Source organism: Pleurodeles waltl, chromosome 1_1 (assembly GCF_031143425.1).
Source record: "Pleurodeles waltl isolate 20211129_DDA chromosome 1_1, aPleWal1.hap1.20221129, whole genome shotgun sequence".
NCBI classification, from domain to species: domain Eukaryota; kingdom Metazoa; phylum Chordata; class Amphibia; order Caudata; family Salamandridae; genus Pleurodeles; species Pleurodeles waltl.
Window position 1 is genome coordinate 799781789 of NC_090436.1, and position 15583 is coordinate 799797371.

General features: G+C 43.1%; 1 protein-coding gene across 2 annotated transcripts in view; it reads left to right on the forward strand.

Annotated features, from left to right (window-relative positions):
* Window positions 1-15583, forward strand: part of TUT7 (terminal uridylyl transferase 7) — a 1097449-nt gene that overhangs the window by 914961 nt on the left and 166905 nt on the right. For both annotated transcript variants that reach the window (XM_069228237.1, XM_069228248.1), the window contains exon 24: window positions 6250-6365. In XM_069228237.1, coding sequence (XP_069084338.1) covers window positions 6250-6365 — 116 coding nt within the window. The remainder of the gene's footprint in view (window positions 1-6249; window positions 6366-15583) is intronic.

Consider the following 15583-nt stretch of genomic DNA (forward strand, 5'->3'; position numbering starts at 1 on the left):
ATCCCACTGTTACAACAACAAGATTTTATGGCAACACTGGATCTCAAAGATGCGTATTTTCACATACTCATCCATCCAGCACACAGAAAATATCTCAGGTTCGTAATACAAGGAAAACATTACCAGTTCAAGGTGTTACCTTTCGGGATAACAACTGCTCCCAGGGTATTTACAAAATGCCTTGCCGTAGTCGCAGCCTAGATAAGAAGGCAACATATCCATGTCTTTCCATATCTCGACGACCGGCTAATAAAATCCAACAGCCAGACACAGTGTCAACACCATACACGTTATGCAATACAAACCCTACACACACTAGGGTTCTCAATAAACTACCAGAAATCTCACTTACAACCAGCGCAGGTTCAACAGTATTTAGGAGCACTTGCGAGCCCAAGTACGCAAAGGGTACAATCATTCCACAATATATTACCAAAAATCCAGCCAAACCAACCGTACACAGTCAAGTTTGTCATGAAACTATGATGCATCGCCATTGTCCCCAATGCAAAACTAACCATGCGGTCCTTACAACAGTGCCTTATAAAACAATGGTCACAGGCACATGGTCAACTTCAAGATCTAGTGTTGATAGACCGCCAAACACACATCTCGCTTCAGTGGTGGAATTCCACAATTTTAAACAAAGGGCGGCCATTTCAAGACCGTGTGCCTCAAGCCACACTTACAACAGATGCATCAATGATTGAATGGGGAGCACACCTCAACAATCACAACATTCAAGGACAATGGGACACCAAACAGAAACAGTTTCATATAAATCACCTAGAATTGCTAGCTGTATTCCTAGCACTCAAAGCCTTTCAACCTCTTCTCGTTCACAAACATTCTCATCAAAACAGACAATATGATTACAATGTACTACCTGAACAAACAGGGAGGGACCCACTCATCACAACTTTGTCTTCTAGCACAAAAAACTTGGCATTGGGCAATTCACAACAACATTCACCCTGTAGCACAGTACATTCCAGGGATTCACAATCAATTAGCAGATGTTCTCAACCGGGATCATCAGCAAACACACAAGTGGGAAATTCACCCCCAGGTACTTCACAAGTACTTTCGCCAATGGGGAACACCAGACATAGATCTATTCGCCACCAGCCAGAACGCAAAATGCCAAAACTTCGCATCCAGGTTCCCACACCCTCTATCCAAGGGCAATGCTCTATGGATCAACTGGTCACGGATATTTGCTTATGCTTTTCCCGCTCATTCCATTTCTGGTCAACAAACTGCATCAAAACAAACGCAAACTCACCCTTATAGCGCCAATGTGGGCACGTCAACCATGGTACACAACATTATTAGACCTATCACTAGTACCACACATCAAGCTGCCAAACAGGCCAGATCTGTTGACACAAAACAAACAACTAATCAGGCACCCAAATCCAGCAATACTCAATCTCGCAATCTGGCTCCTGAAGTCTTAGAGTTTGGATATCTACGTCTTCCACCAGAATGTATGGAAGTAATTAAACAAACAAGAAAACCCACTACCAGGCAGTGCTGTGCAAACAAATGGAAAAGGTTTGTCTTTTACTGTCAATCCAAACACATAACACTTTCGGCATCCATACAAGACATTGTAGGTTACTTACTTCACCTATAAAAAGCTAATTTCGCTTTTTCATCCATTAAAATACATCTCACAGCTATTTCAGCGTATTTACAAAATATACAAAACAAGTCTCTATTTAGAGTCCCTGTCATCAAAGCCTTCATGGAAGGGCTAAAACGTATCATACCACCAAGAACACCACCAGTGCCTTCATGGAATCTCAATATTGTACTCACACAGCTCATGGGTCTACCGTTTGAACCCATGCACTCGTGTCAGATTAAGTATCTAACGTGGAAAGTAGCATTCCTCGGTGCAATCACTTCATTACGAAGAGTTAGTGAAATACAAGCATTCACTATTGAACAACCTTTTATACAAGTACGCAAACATAAAGTAGTACTTTGCACAAACCCAAAATTCCTACCTAAAGTCATCTCACCATTTCATATAAATCAAACAGTGGAACTTCCAGTCTTCTTCCCACAGCCTGACTCAGTAGCAGAAAGAGCGCTGCATACATTAGACATTAAAAGAGCTTTAATGTATTACATTGACAGAACAAAATCATTTAGGAAAACTAAACGGTTATTTGTTGCATTCCAAAAACCGCATACTGGTAATACTATCTCAAAACAAGGACTAGCCAGATGGATAGTAAAATGCATCCAAACCTGTTAACTAAAAGCTAAAATGCAGCAGTTAGTAACACCAAAAACACATTCCACCAGGAAGAAAGGAGCAACAATGGCATTTCTAGGAAATATACCAATGACAGAAATCTGTAAAGCAGCCTCTTGGTCAACACCCAGTACATTTACCAAGCATTACTGTGTAGATGTGTTAGCAACACAACAAGCCACAGTAGTACAGGCTGTACTAAGAACACTATTTCAAACAACTTCAACTCCTACAGGCCGACCACCGCTTATGGGAGGAAAACTGCTTTGTAGTATATGCATAGCATGTGTATCTGCAGCTACACATGCCATCGAACTGAAAATGTCACTTACCCAGTGTACATCTGTTCGTGGCATGTTCCGCTGCAGATTCACATGCGTCCTCCCCGGGAGCCTGTAGCCGTTTAAGTTACACATTAATTTGTACATATGTATATATATCTCTATTCCATTTCCATGGACATCTCTTTTCTTTACACTCTATCACTCCTACCTTACCCTCCACGGGAAAACAATCTAAGATGGAGTCGATGCCCATGCGCAATGGAGCCGAAGAGGAGGAGTCACTCGATCCCGTGACTCGAAAAGACTTCTTCGAAGAAAAACAACTTGTAACACTCCGAGCCCAACACTAGATGAGAGGGCGTATGCATAGTATGTGAATCTGCAGCGGAACATGCCACGAACAGATGTACACTGGATAAGTAACATTTTCCATATATATATATACACACACAAACACATGCATATATTTAAATAGATACCTTTGCCACGGAAGCCTTTCCACAAAAAAGTAAGTATTTTACAGGTAAAAAATAAACCCATTTTATATTAGGAGTTTTTACTTATTTGTTAAGTACTTACATTTTCGTGGTAAAGGCTTTTGTTGTAAAGGCAGAATCGTAAATTTCATTGTCAAAACCTTTTGTTGGAAAGGCATTTTTGTTATAATGTTTGCATCATAAAGCCATTCGTTGTAATGCCATTCAGGATTCCCTCATACATCTGCACGGATCAGGGGTCTGTCTTCCTCATGTCGACAACTGGATGTTGAAGGCGAGCTTGCCCCAGGCTGTCATCTTCCACCTCCAGACTACAGTGGACCTCCTGCATTTGCTGGGGTTCACTATAAACTTGCGGAAGTCACACCTGACTCTCCCTCAGATGCTGTCTTTCATTGGAGCTGTTCTGGACACAGTGCAGTTTTGGGCTTATCCTCCAGAGCAGCAAGTCCAGGATATTCAGGATATGATACCGATGTTACAGCCTGTATCCTGGATATCCAGGTTTTCAGTGAGATTATCTCTGAGGCTGCTGGGCCTCATGGCCTCCTGCATCCTTCTGGTGACACATGCCAGATGGCATATGCAGGCTTTGCAGTAGGACCTGAAGTTCCAGTGGGCGCTGCATCAGGAGAATCTCTCCAACATGGTCCAGATCTTGGATGGAACTGCGTGAGATCTGAAGTCATGGCTAACAAACCGCAGTTGGGTCAGAGGCAGATCCCTCTCCCTTCTCTAACCAGATCTAACACTAGTTACCGATGCATCACTCCTGGGAAGGGACGGCCACCTGGGAGAGGCAGAGATCAGAGGCATCTGGTCTCTTTGGAGACTGGACTTGACATCAACCTGTTGGAACTCTGTGCGATCAGACTAGCATTGAAAGCATTTCTTCCCTCAAAGGAAGGTAGTGCAGCTGTTCATGGATAACACTGCCTCCGTGTGATACTGCAACAAGCAAGGTGGAGTGGGATCTTGGTGCCTTTGGCAAGAGGCTCTGTGCCTCTGGATGTGGCTGGAATAACAAGGCATATCCCTGGTGGTTCAGCATCTGGCAGGCTCTCTGGACATCAGAACAAACTCAGCCAACAATGCTTAGTTGATCATGGATGCCATCTCTTTCAGCAGTGGGGAGAGCCTAGGTTAAATCTGTTCACCTCCGCAGAGAATGCGCAATGTCAGCAGTATTCTGCGTTGGAGTTTCCAAGGCAGCACTCGCTCGGCGACAAGTGGAGCTCAGGCCTCCTGTATGCCTTTCCACCCATACCACTTTTGGCCAGAGTTCTCAAGAAGATCAAGAATGACTGGGCCTAAGAAATCCTTGTGACTCTAGACTGGGCATGAAGACTCTGGTATCCCGAGCTATTGAGCATTGCTATTGATCCTCCGAGCAGACTATCCCTTCGGGAGGATCTTCCGTCGAAGCAGCAGGGTAGGGTTCTCCACCCAAACTTGCCCAATCTCCACCTTCTTGCATGGAGATTGAACCACGGCAGTTGACAGCTTTTGACCTTCTGCCCAAAGTCTGTAACATTATCTTGGCAGCCAGGCATCCCTCCACCAAAACAGTATATGCCTGTCGTTGGAAGAAATTTGTGGCATGATGCACATACAAGTCTGTTGACCCCCTCTTTGCCCTTATCTCTGAGGTTCTATTGTTTATACTTCATACTTTTGTTGGCTCAGCAGGGCTCTGCTTTGGTCACTCTCAAAGGTTATTTGCCTGCAATCTCTGCTTTTTTAAGGCTGTCTTACCAGCCTTCTTTGTTTAAATCTCCTATTGTAAATAGGTTCCTTAAAGGCATTATTCTATTGTTTCCTCCTTCCCCATTCATTATGCCCCAGTGGTACTTGAATATGGTTCTGACATTGCTGATGTGTGTTCTCTAAATCTTCTCACTTTGAAAACAGCCTTCCTTGTGGTCATTACACATGCCCGCAAGGTGAGTAAGCTGCAGAAATTCTCATCTAAGCTTTCCTACTTTTCCATCTATCCTGACAAAGTGGTGCTTCGCACGATGGCTTCCATTCTTTGGAAAGTGGTTACGCCCTTCCATGTAGGCCAATTCATCACCGTGCATACTTTTTGTGCACCCCCCCACCACCCTCCCTCCCCCCCCCGTCCTTCCAAGGAAGAGGAGAGACTCCATTGCCTGGACCGAAAAAGAGCTTTGCCGTTCTACCTTGATCGTACTAAAGAGTTGTAGGTGAATGATCAACTTTTTGTTTATGTGGGTGCGAAGAATGGTCAGCCAGTGCTGAAGAGAACCATCTCCAGATGGGCCGTACTCTGCATCAAAATGTGCTACGTATTAGGTAAGAAGCAACCCCCCGAGGGCTTGCATGCTCATTCTACTAGAGCTAAAGCTGCAACCACTGCGTTAGCACACTGAGTTCCGGTCCTGGATATCTGTAAGGTGTCAACGTCCGCATTTCTGCACACGTTTACCAAACACTGCTGCCTGGACAATATGATAGAGACTTCTAGCTGCAGATTCCTTACCTTTGAATTCCCTGGCGTCTTTTTGCTGAGCAATACCCTGTGCGCGCTGTTGATGCTATTGTTCGGATCCGCGTGTGTCGTCCGGCTCTGCGTGGGTAGAGGGTAGCTCGATCCCGGACCTCCGCTTATCCGGCATGGAAGGAAAGGAACGGACGTACACGCACCGGGGTGGTGCCTTTTTTAGGCGACTGTGATGTCACAGACAGCTCCAACAACGCCAACGAGGCAACGCAGAGCCAGACGACGCACGCAGATTCCAAAAACGCCACCTGACATCACGCGCAGGGCATTGCTCAGCAAAAAGATTCTGAATTCGAAGCTGACGCCATGGAATTCAAAGATAAAGAATCTGCAGCTATTAGAGTCTCTACCAGATAATGCGTTACCGAAGGTAAATAACAAGTTCGACAGGTCTGTAGCAGTGGTTACTCACATAGCAGGTCAGCAACCTGTAATTCTAATACAGACAGGTAATGCTATCTTGCAGTATATCTAGGAAAATCTGAACTCCATGGCAGGACAAAAGAAAACACTGAGCTTTTTTAAAGCATAGTCACGTCCAGTCTCTTCATGTGGGAGATTTGTTCAAAATTAAAACTTAAAACAAAACTCCTGAGGAGTTTGCTGCTTTAAGATTATCATCTAGTCTGCCTCCTAATCTGTTGGATTAATGGATGTATTTTGTTTGCCCTTTAGGAGTACTTCTTTGACCCAGAGGTACTGACTGAAGGAGAACTGGCTCCAAATGATCGCTGTTGTAGGATATGTGGCAAAATTGGACACTTCTTAAGAGAATGCCCCATGCGAAGAAAGTAAGAACTCTTTTTGTCTTGTATTGAGGTGGATGGCAATTTGAAAAGGATTTCACATAACTGATAGAAAGTATTTTAGATTAATTTTTGTTTTTTTCTTTGCAAAATTAACTTTATTGGTTCCTAGTTCTGCTTGTAGCACCTCTTTATCAAACATGTGTAGGCATGTTCATATTTGTTTGTGTGCAGAAGTCAAACTCTCTTTTCTTGAAATATTTGAAGATCCTCACAAATCTGTATTTTATTGTAAACTTGCCTTTACATCATCACTCTTTACATTGCTGCATACTATCCACAGGGTTATCCTTGAATCTTTGAAAATGTTTGTCATGTTCTACGCACCAAAACAGACCTAACCCTTTTCTGCATTGCATATTGTTTACTACATGGCAGAAGTATCACACAGTATAAGCTGAATTCCGAGGAACTTAATGACATTCTAAAAGCTGGCTTTTATCCTGGCCCTTATGAAGACTGCATTTCTCTCTTAGAAGATCTCCATTGATAGTCATGAGCACTGAATAGTTCTGCCCACTTGCTGGGATCCTGGATCACTTTTCCTTAGTTTATCTTCTTAAGTGTATATGTTCGCCTTTTTGGGACAGCCTGCATATTCACTTGAGAAGAAAAAAATGATGCAACCTATAGGAACAGCTTACAATGGGCAAATTCTTCAGACTGTACTTAAAAAAAAAAAAAAAGGGGCCATAAACCCAATATATATATATATATATATACATTTTTTTTTTTCTCACCACTTGCCCAAATCCCACATCAAAAGATTATAAAAAAATATACTTCCAATTTATTTCATAGTGTGCCCATAACGCGTTTCGGCCTCAAATAGGCCTTGATCACATGACACGCCACGTCAGTTTCACCACAAATTTAAAGTGCACTTCACCATAATCCCTTATCATAGACATAGCAAACACACAATAATTTAATCTAATTTGAGAAATTGCAAGCTGAAAAAATAATTATTTCCTTTCTTTAAATACATTAAACAATTAATTCAATCTCTATATGGCATCATTCCATTCTATATTTACAAGAATTATAATTAAATTTTTAATAATTAGTTGGTAAATGCCTCCTGAGCCTCCTTTTCCGCCATTGTTCTGTCTCACTTTTATTACTTATATTCCAGCTATTTAATTAATGTCACGTTATACGGCAAGCACATTTTTATATGTTCGATGGCATGGGTCGCTGCAGATACACATGCTGTGCATATCTCGCAATCTAGTGTTGGGCTCGGTGTGTTACAAGTTGTTTTTCTTCAAAGAAGTCTTTTTTTGAGTCACAGGATAGAGTGACTCCTCAGCTGGGTGATAGTGCACATGGGCATTGACTCCTTTGTTAGATTGTTTTCTTTCCGTTGTCGGGTTCGGGCGTGTTCCCTCTCACTCCGGGACTTTCGATTCAGAAACTCTGTTATCTCAAACTTTTCTCATACCGTCGGTATTGTTTTGGATGCGGTTTCTTCTGCACTCGATATGATAGTACCATCGGTATCAAGGAAACGCCCTTTCGGGTGCCCGCACCCTCCTTGGGCCTGTTCGGCTCTACTGTGTCATAGCCTGATGGATCGGACTCCATTTCAATTCTGTCCTCAGTACCATGCTAAATTTCCTTACACAGACCAGCACTTGGTCTGTAATCTCTGCCTTTCTTCGGAACATCATGAGGAAAGCTGTGAGGCGTGTCGGTTTTTTGATCGAGGAAAATACTATGTGATTGAAGGGCGCGAAGGCTGGAGATGGCGTCCAAGTACACAGAGTCCACCACTGGCACCCTCAAAGAGGAGCAGGCACAGACAACAGTTTCGATCCCAGTTTCGATCCCAGATTCTGACTCCGAACAAGGTTCAGACAACGACAGCCAGCCGATAGCAGCAGTGCAGTATGTGACTACACCTGCCCCAACACCCACTTTTAAAAAAATCAGGCAAGGACTTGGGTGCATCACTGCTGTCAAGCCATGGTACCACCCGAAAAAGACTAATTGTCGACCGACCCTTGGGTTCGGCACCGAAAAAGTGCAAAACACTCCATCAACAGGTTACCAGGCCTGTTTCTGTGTCGGGGCGAGCCGAAAAATTCAAACCTCAGCTTCTGAACCAAGCCGATGCCCACATTCATCAGTACGCTCTGCTTCGGAACTGAAACTTCAGCCAACAGCTTCGGAACAGAAACACCTTGGTTCGACTTTGGGGCTGAAAACATCATCCTATACAGAGGAAACAGGACTTTCAGGTTGAATGAAGCAGGTGCCCAAAACAGTCACTGGACATTCCTCTAAGGGCACAAAACATACCTCTGAACATCAAATGGAGGAATCGGACATTCAACCTATTTTAGAGGTTATGGACAGCAAGCAGAGAAGAATACAAATCCAGAAAAAGACTGGAAAAATTATTACTTCTCCGCCTCCACAGACTAAAAGAAAGCTAGCATTTCAAGAGACTCTTGATACTGCCTCACCACCGGCAAAAATTTTCAAGCAGAAGGAAAAGCCGAAACCTCTTCAACATTCTCCAGCACATTCACCACAGCTTTCTTTTTCACCACAACCTATCACTCCTCACCATCACACACTCCTACTTATTCACAAGGAGACACCGTAGACTCATGGGACATTTACGACTCGGATCCTATACCATCTAATGATCCAGATCTCTACCCTACTAAACCACCCCCACCAGAGGATAGTACGATTTATAACCAAGTAATATCTAGGGCAGCTGCATTCCATTGCGTACAAATGCATGCGGAACCTTTAGAAGAGGATTTTCTTTTTAATACACAATCCTCAACTCATAAGCAATACCAGTGTTTACCAATGCTTCCTGGTATGCTTAGACACGCAGAGGAAATATTTAAAGAACCAGTTGAAGCTAGGATTCTAACACCGAGGATTAACAACAAATATAAGCCTGCACCAGCAGATCCAATTTACATAACACAACAATTACCAGATGCTATAGTGGTCAGTGCAGCCAGGAAGCGTGCCAATAGTTCGTCTTAGGGGGGGATCCTCCACCCCCGACAAAGAAAGCAGAAAATGTGATGCTGTGGGCAAAAGGGTGGCAACACAAGCAGCCAACCAATGGCGTATTGCCAATTCCCAGGCCCTGTTGGCAAGATACGATAGGGCACATTGGGATGAGATGCAAGAATTCTTGCAATGCCTACCCAAAGAACACCAAAAGTGGGTGCAGCAAATTGTGGAAGAGGGTCAGGCCATAACAAATAATCAGATTAGGCCTGCTCTAGATGCAGCTGACACTGCAGCTAGAGGAATGAATAACAGCATCACAATTAGACAACATGGATGGTTGAGGTCCTCAGGTTTTAAACCTGACAAACAACAGGCGGTCCTTAGTATGCCATTTAACAGACAACAACTCTTCGGACCAGAGGTGGACACAACCATTGAAAAACTCAGGAAAGACTCTGACACAGCAAGAACCATGGGAGCCCTTTATACCACACCATTTCAGGGTTTGTTTAGGAAACCGCAATTTAGGGGAGGTTTTAAAACCCAGACTGCAGAGGCTTCCACTTCCCATCCGAAGCAAGGACAACAGCACTACTCAAGAGTGTCATTTAGAGGCTCTTACAGAGGACAACATTTCAGGGCCAGAGAAGAATTTGCAGCCTCAAAGGGTGCTTCCATACCCACTAAACAATGACTTCCCAGACATCCCACAATCCCATACCTCTGCTGTGGGAGGAAGACTGCAACAATTCCATTCTCACTGGCAAAACATCGCCACAGATCAATGGGTACTCTCAATTATCCGAAATGGTTATTGACTAGAGCTCATCTCCGCTCCACCAAATATTCCCCCTTGTTCTCACAGACTCTCTCCAGAACACACTATTCTACTAAAACAAGAGGCATAATCTATATTACTCAAGGGTGCAATAGAAATGGGTCCCATTTCACAGCAAGGGACAGGAGTATACTCGCTATAACGCCTTATACCAAAGAAGGATGGTACTCTCAGAACCATTCTCGATCTCAGACCTCTAAATCTATACATCCTGTCAGAAAATTTTCGCATGGTCACTATACAGGACGACATTCCCTTGCATTAAAAGCAAGATTACATGACCGTGTTGGATCTAAAGGATGCTTACTTCCACATTCCCATACATCCAGCTCACCGCAAGTATTTAAAGTTCGTAATATCCGGCAACCACTACCAATTCAAAGTACAACCCTTTGGAGTAACAACAGCACCAAGAGTGTTCACAGAATGTCTAATTGTAGTAGTGGCATACCTCAGAAAACACCACATACATGTCTTCCCTTATCTAGACAATTGGTTAATAAAATCCAGCACCATTCTAAAATGCCAATAACACACACAATACACAATAGATACCCTACACACATTAGGTTTCACAATCAATTACCAGAAATCTCATCTTCAGCCAGCACAAATTCAACCTTATCTAGGCACAATTCTCAATACTCATTCAGCATTAGCCTACCCAAGTCCACAACGGATACAGACTTTTCAATACCTCATATTAGAAATGCAGGTCAATCAAACTTACACAGTAAAATTTGTCATGAAACTATTGGGAATGATGGCATCATGAATGGCAGAAGTACCTAATGCAAGGCTAAACATGAGACCACTGTAACAGTGTCTCTCGCAACAATGGTCTCAGGTACGGGGTCGGTTACAAGATCTAGTGTTGTTAGACCGCCAAACGTACAAATCTCTGCAATGGTGGAATCACAACAACTTAACAAAGGGGTGGCCGTTTCAAGACCCATTGCCATAGACCATAATCACAACAGATGCGTCAATGACTGGTTGGGGAGCCCATCTCAACAATCTAATGATACAAGGGGAATGGGACTCAATACAAAAAACTTACCACATAAACCACTTGGCATTATTAACGGTGTTCTTAGCCATCACAGCATTTCAACCACAGATCATACACAAAACAGTCTTAATAAGAACAGACAACATTACAACAATGTATTATCTAAAAAAAAAAAACAGGGGGGGGAACACTCATCCCAATTGTCCCTTCTAGCTCAAACAATATGGAAATGGGCAATTCACAATCACATTCACCTGCTAGCAGAATACATCTGAGTAATACACAACCAGCTAGCAGACCTTCTAAGCATGAAGCAGCAACAAATACATGAATGGAAGATTCACCCACAGGTAATTCAATAATACTTTCAGATGTGGGGAAACAACAAACATAGACCTTTTCAGAACAAGCGAAAACGCGAAATGCCAAAGCTTCACATCCAGAAACCCACATCCTCAGTCCAGGGGCAATGCTCTATGGATCAACTGATTAGGGAAATTTGCTTACGCTTCCCTCCCCCACCCCTCCTGTTAATTCAGTTTCTGGTCAACAAAATGCGTCGCACTTCTCTCACCATGATACACGTAGCTCCCACATGGGCACGCCAACACCGCTACACAACACTCCTAGATCTGTCAGTAGTACCATATCACAGGCATCCCAATCCGTGTGCTCAACTTAGAGATTTGGCTCCTGAAGTCATAGAATTTGGATATCTACAACTTCCATTAGAAAGTATGAACGTTCTAAAACAAGGGCCTAAACCAACGGCCAGACAATGCTATGCAAATAAATGGAAACAGTTTGTATACTACTGTCAACCTAAAAATATAGATCTACTTAAAGCATCAGTACAAGATAGTGTGTGTTATTTGCTTTATTTACAAAAAGCAAATCTTGCTTTTTCCTCCATTAAGATTCATCTAACGGCCAAATCAGCATACCTACAAAACATACAGCATACCTCTCTGTTTAGAGCTTTATTCCACCCAGAACTCCACCAGTTCCAGCATGGAATCTTAATATTGTACTCACAAGACTTATGGGTCTCCCATTTGAACCCATGCACTCTTGTGCTATTCAATTCCTAACATGGAAGGTTGCTTTCTTAGTAGCAATTACTTCCTTGAGAAGAGTAAGTTAAATTCAGGCATTTACTCTAGAAGAACCCTTCTTCCAAGTACACAAACATAAAGTAGTACTTAGGACACATCCAACATTTTTTCCTAAAGTGGTTTCACCTTTTCATATTAATCCGACAGTGGAATTGCCAGTCTTCTTTTTACAGCCAGACTCTACTGCTGAATGAGCTCTACACACTCTTGATCTTAAAAGAGCTCTAATGTATTATGTAGACAGAACAAAGGACTTTAGGAAAACTAAACAACTTTTTGTTGCTTTCCAACAACCTCATAAAGGTATTCCCATTTCAAAACCAGGATTAGCTAGATGGATTGTAAGATGTATTCAAACATGCTACCTTAAAGCAAAAAGGCAGCTATTGATAACTCCAAAACCACATTCAACTAGGAAAAAGGGTGCCTCCATAGCATTCTTAGGAAATATACCAATGGCAGATCTATGCAAAGCAGTCACGTGATCCACACCACATACATTCACAAAGCATTACTATGTGGATGTGTTATCTAGACAACAAGCCAATGTTGGACAAGCAGTGCTAAACACACTATTTCAAACTACTTCAACTCCTACGGGCTAACCACTGCTTATATGGGAGGAGAAATGCTTTTTAATCTATACAGAGCATGTGTATCTGCAGCTACACATGCCATTGAATGGAAATGTCACTTACCAGTGTACATCTTTTTGTGGCATGTAGTGCTGCAGATTCCCATGCGCCCTCCCTCCTCTCTAGGAGCCTGAAGTCATTGTAGTACTTATTTGTACATATGTATATATATTTGCATGGACATCTTATTTACTTTTATACATCTATAGTTGTACATAGACAATCTTTCACTCCTTACTTCACCCTCTTGCGGGAAAACAATCCAACAAAGGATTCGATGCCCATGCGCACTATCACCGAGAGGAGGAGTCACTCTATCCCGTGGCTCAAAAAAAGATGACTTTGAAGAAAAACAACTTGTAACACTCTGAGCCCAACACTAGATGGCGAGATATGCACAGCATGTGAATCTGCAGCACTACATGCCACAAACAGATGTACACTGGGTAAGTGACATTTTCCATATATATATATATATATATATATATATAAATATATATATATATATTCACTTTAAAAAAAATTAAGTTACAGGGATGTTATGGTTAGACTCACATTTTAAATGTATTATACTAAATGAGCTATAATTCGCCCCCCCCACCCCCTCTGTGCACAGTTATTTGATCAGTAATTTTACTGCAGATGTTACAGTAACATTATCAATTATGTTATCAAAGATGTCATGAGTGCTGTACTTTGTGGGGAATTAGCAGTGAATGGCGAGGGTGCGAGTTATAGTTACCTTAGGACACAAATTATAGTTACTTGAGATACCTCTAACTATAACTGGTGAATTTCTGTGGTTTGGTACGTTTAAAATGTGAGTCTAGCTATAACGTCACTGTAACCTTTGGTTTTTTAAAGTGAATTTCTATGTTGTTTTTTAAAATTCTGTTTCCTAACTATAAAGTCCCTGTAATCTTTGTTTTTTCAGTGAATTTACATGTTTTTTTTTTTTAACGTAATTTTCATTACTATACGTTAATCCGGCCAGACCCTGTGGCCAACCACCCAATTCCAGGCTGCACACGGGGCCCTTTGGATGTGCTCTACAAGAGTTGGCTGCGGCCTGTCTCTCTGGGTGTGAGAATAGGCGTGACAGGGTGTATCTGGGTGTGAGAGTGGCTGTGAGAGTGTCTGTCTGGGTGTGAGAGTGGGTTCGACAGGGTCTGTGTGGGTCTGTGAGTGGATATGTGAGGGTTTCAGTGGGTCTGTGAGTAGGTGCGTGAGGGTTTGAGTGGGTCTGTGAGTGGGTGGTAAGGGTCTGAGTTGGTATGTGAGTGGAACAAAGATTGAAAGAGAGGGAGAGAGCGTTTTTAGGCTTTGATGAATGATACACTTAGAATGAGATCTGGACAATTGAGAAGAAAATTGTATTTGTCAGTTAAACAGAGTGATATCACCTTTTATTATGAACCTTAAACTCTTGAAGTAGAAAATAAATTAAAGTAGAGAAAATGTCTACTGGCCGACCTGGACTAGAACTCTCAACTTTCAGTGTGAGGATCTGTGACCTCAACCGTTATGCCACAGTTGACTCCTTACTCTGATATTTACTTTTTTATTTTATTTTGAGAAGTCCTTGCATGGAGAGACCATTGCAATGACTCTCTCTCTCTTTCTCTTTCATCCCATTATGTGATAAACGAGCGAGTGAGAGAGTGAAAGGACTGTGGGGGGATCCTTAAGGCCCCCGCGCTCCTAGCCAGCTCCCCACGTTCTGTTTCTGTAGGAGCCGGCATTGCGCCCACAAGCAGAGACCTGCTTTTAATAGCAGCTCCATGCTCGCGGGAGCAATGTTTTCATATGTCTTCCCCGCACACATATTTGCATGCAGGGAAGACAGCTGAAAACTCAGCTTTCTGGCAGTTGGAGCTGTTTGACAGCTCCTGCTGTCAGAAAGCAGACTTTATTTGCTTTTGCTTAGTGGCAGCTGTCCCTGGGGCCATCATTGGCTCCTTGAGGGGGGCAGCTTGGCCCCCTCCAGCGACTATTGCCCTAGAGAAGTGGTGGTCCCCAGGGCTCGGGGGTCCGAAACTGACCCCTTCACTCTTGATGTAGGCCCTAGAAGGTGGTGGTCCCCGGCACTGAGGGGGGCAGCGCGGCCACCCCCAAACCGCCCGCATGGTATATGTTAAAAGCCCTGGGGAGGTGGAGTTCCCAGGTATGCGTGGGCGCCGTGCAGCCCCCGCATCATATTTGTTTAAAGCCCCAGAGAGGTGGCAGGTGGCGGTCCTTGGAGCTGAATATATCTTCAAGAACTTCTCTTCTGATGGATACTTTTAACAGCAGATTCCTCACCTTTCGACTATCCCCCATGCGCCACACTGGATGCAAATATTTTTCATAACAGTGCTCCCACGAACCACCCGATGTGGCTATGTGGCTCCACGTTGACTTCCTTCCTCCCCTGAAGTCATTGAGCGTGGCTGCATATAAGCGCCACCCTTGTGTGCCGATGTCAGATCCTTTCTTCACACATAGACCCGAAACTCTGCTCCCTCTTTTGTCAATTTGATGAGTTTTCCAACCTGAATTCTAGTGTACAAGGGAACACTGTTCCCACCTGAAACTACAGAGTTCAAACCAGCTTTGACTTTCATAAATGGATGTAG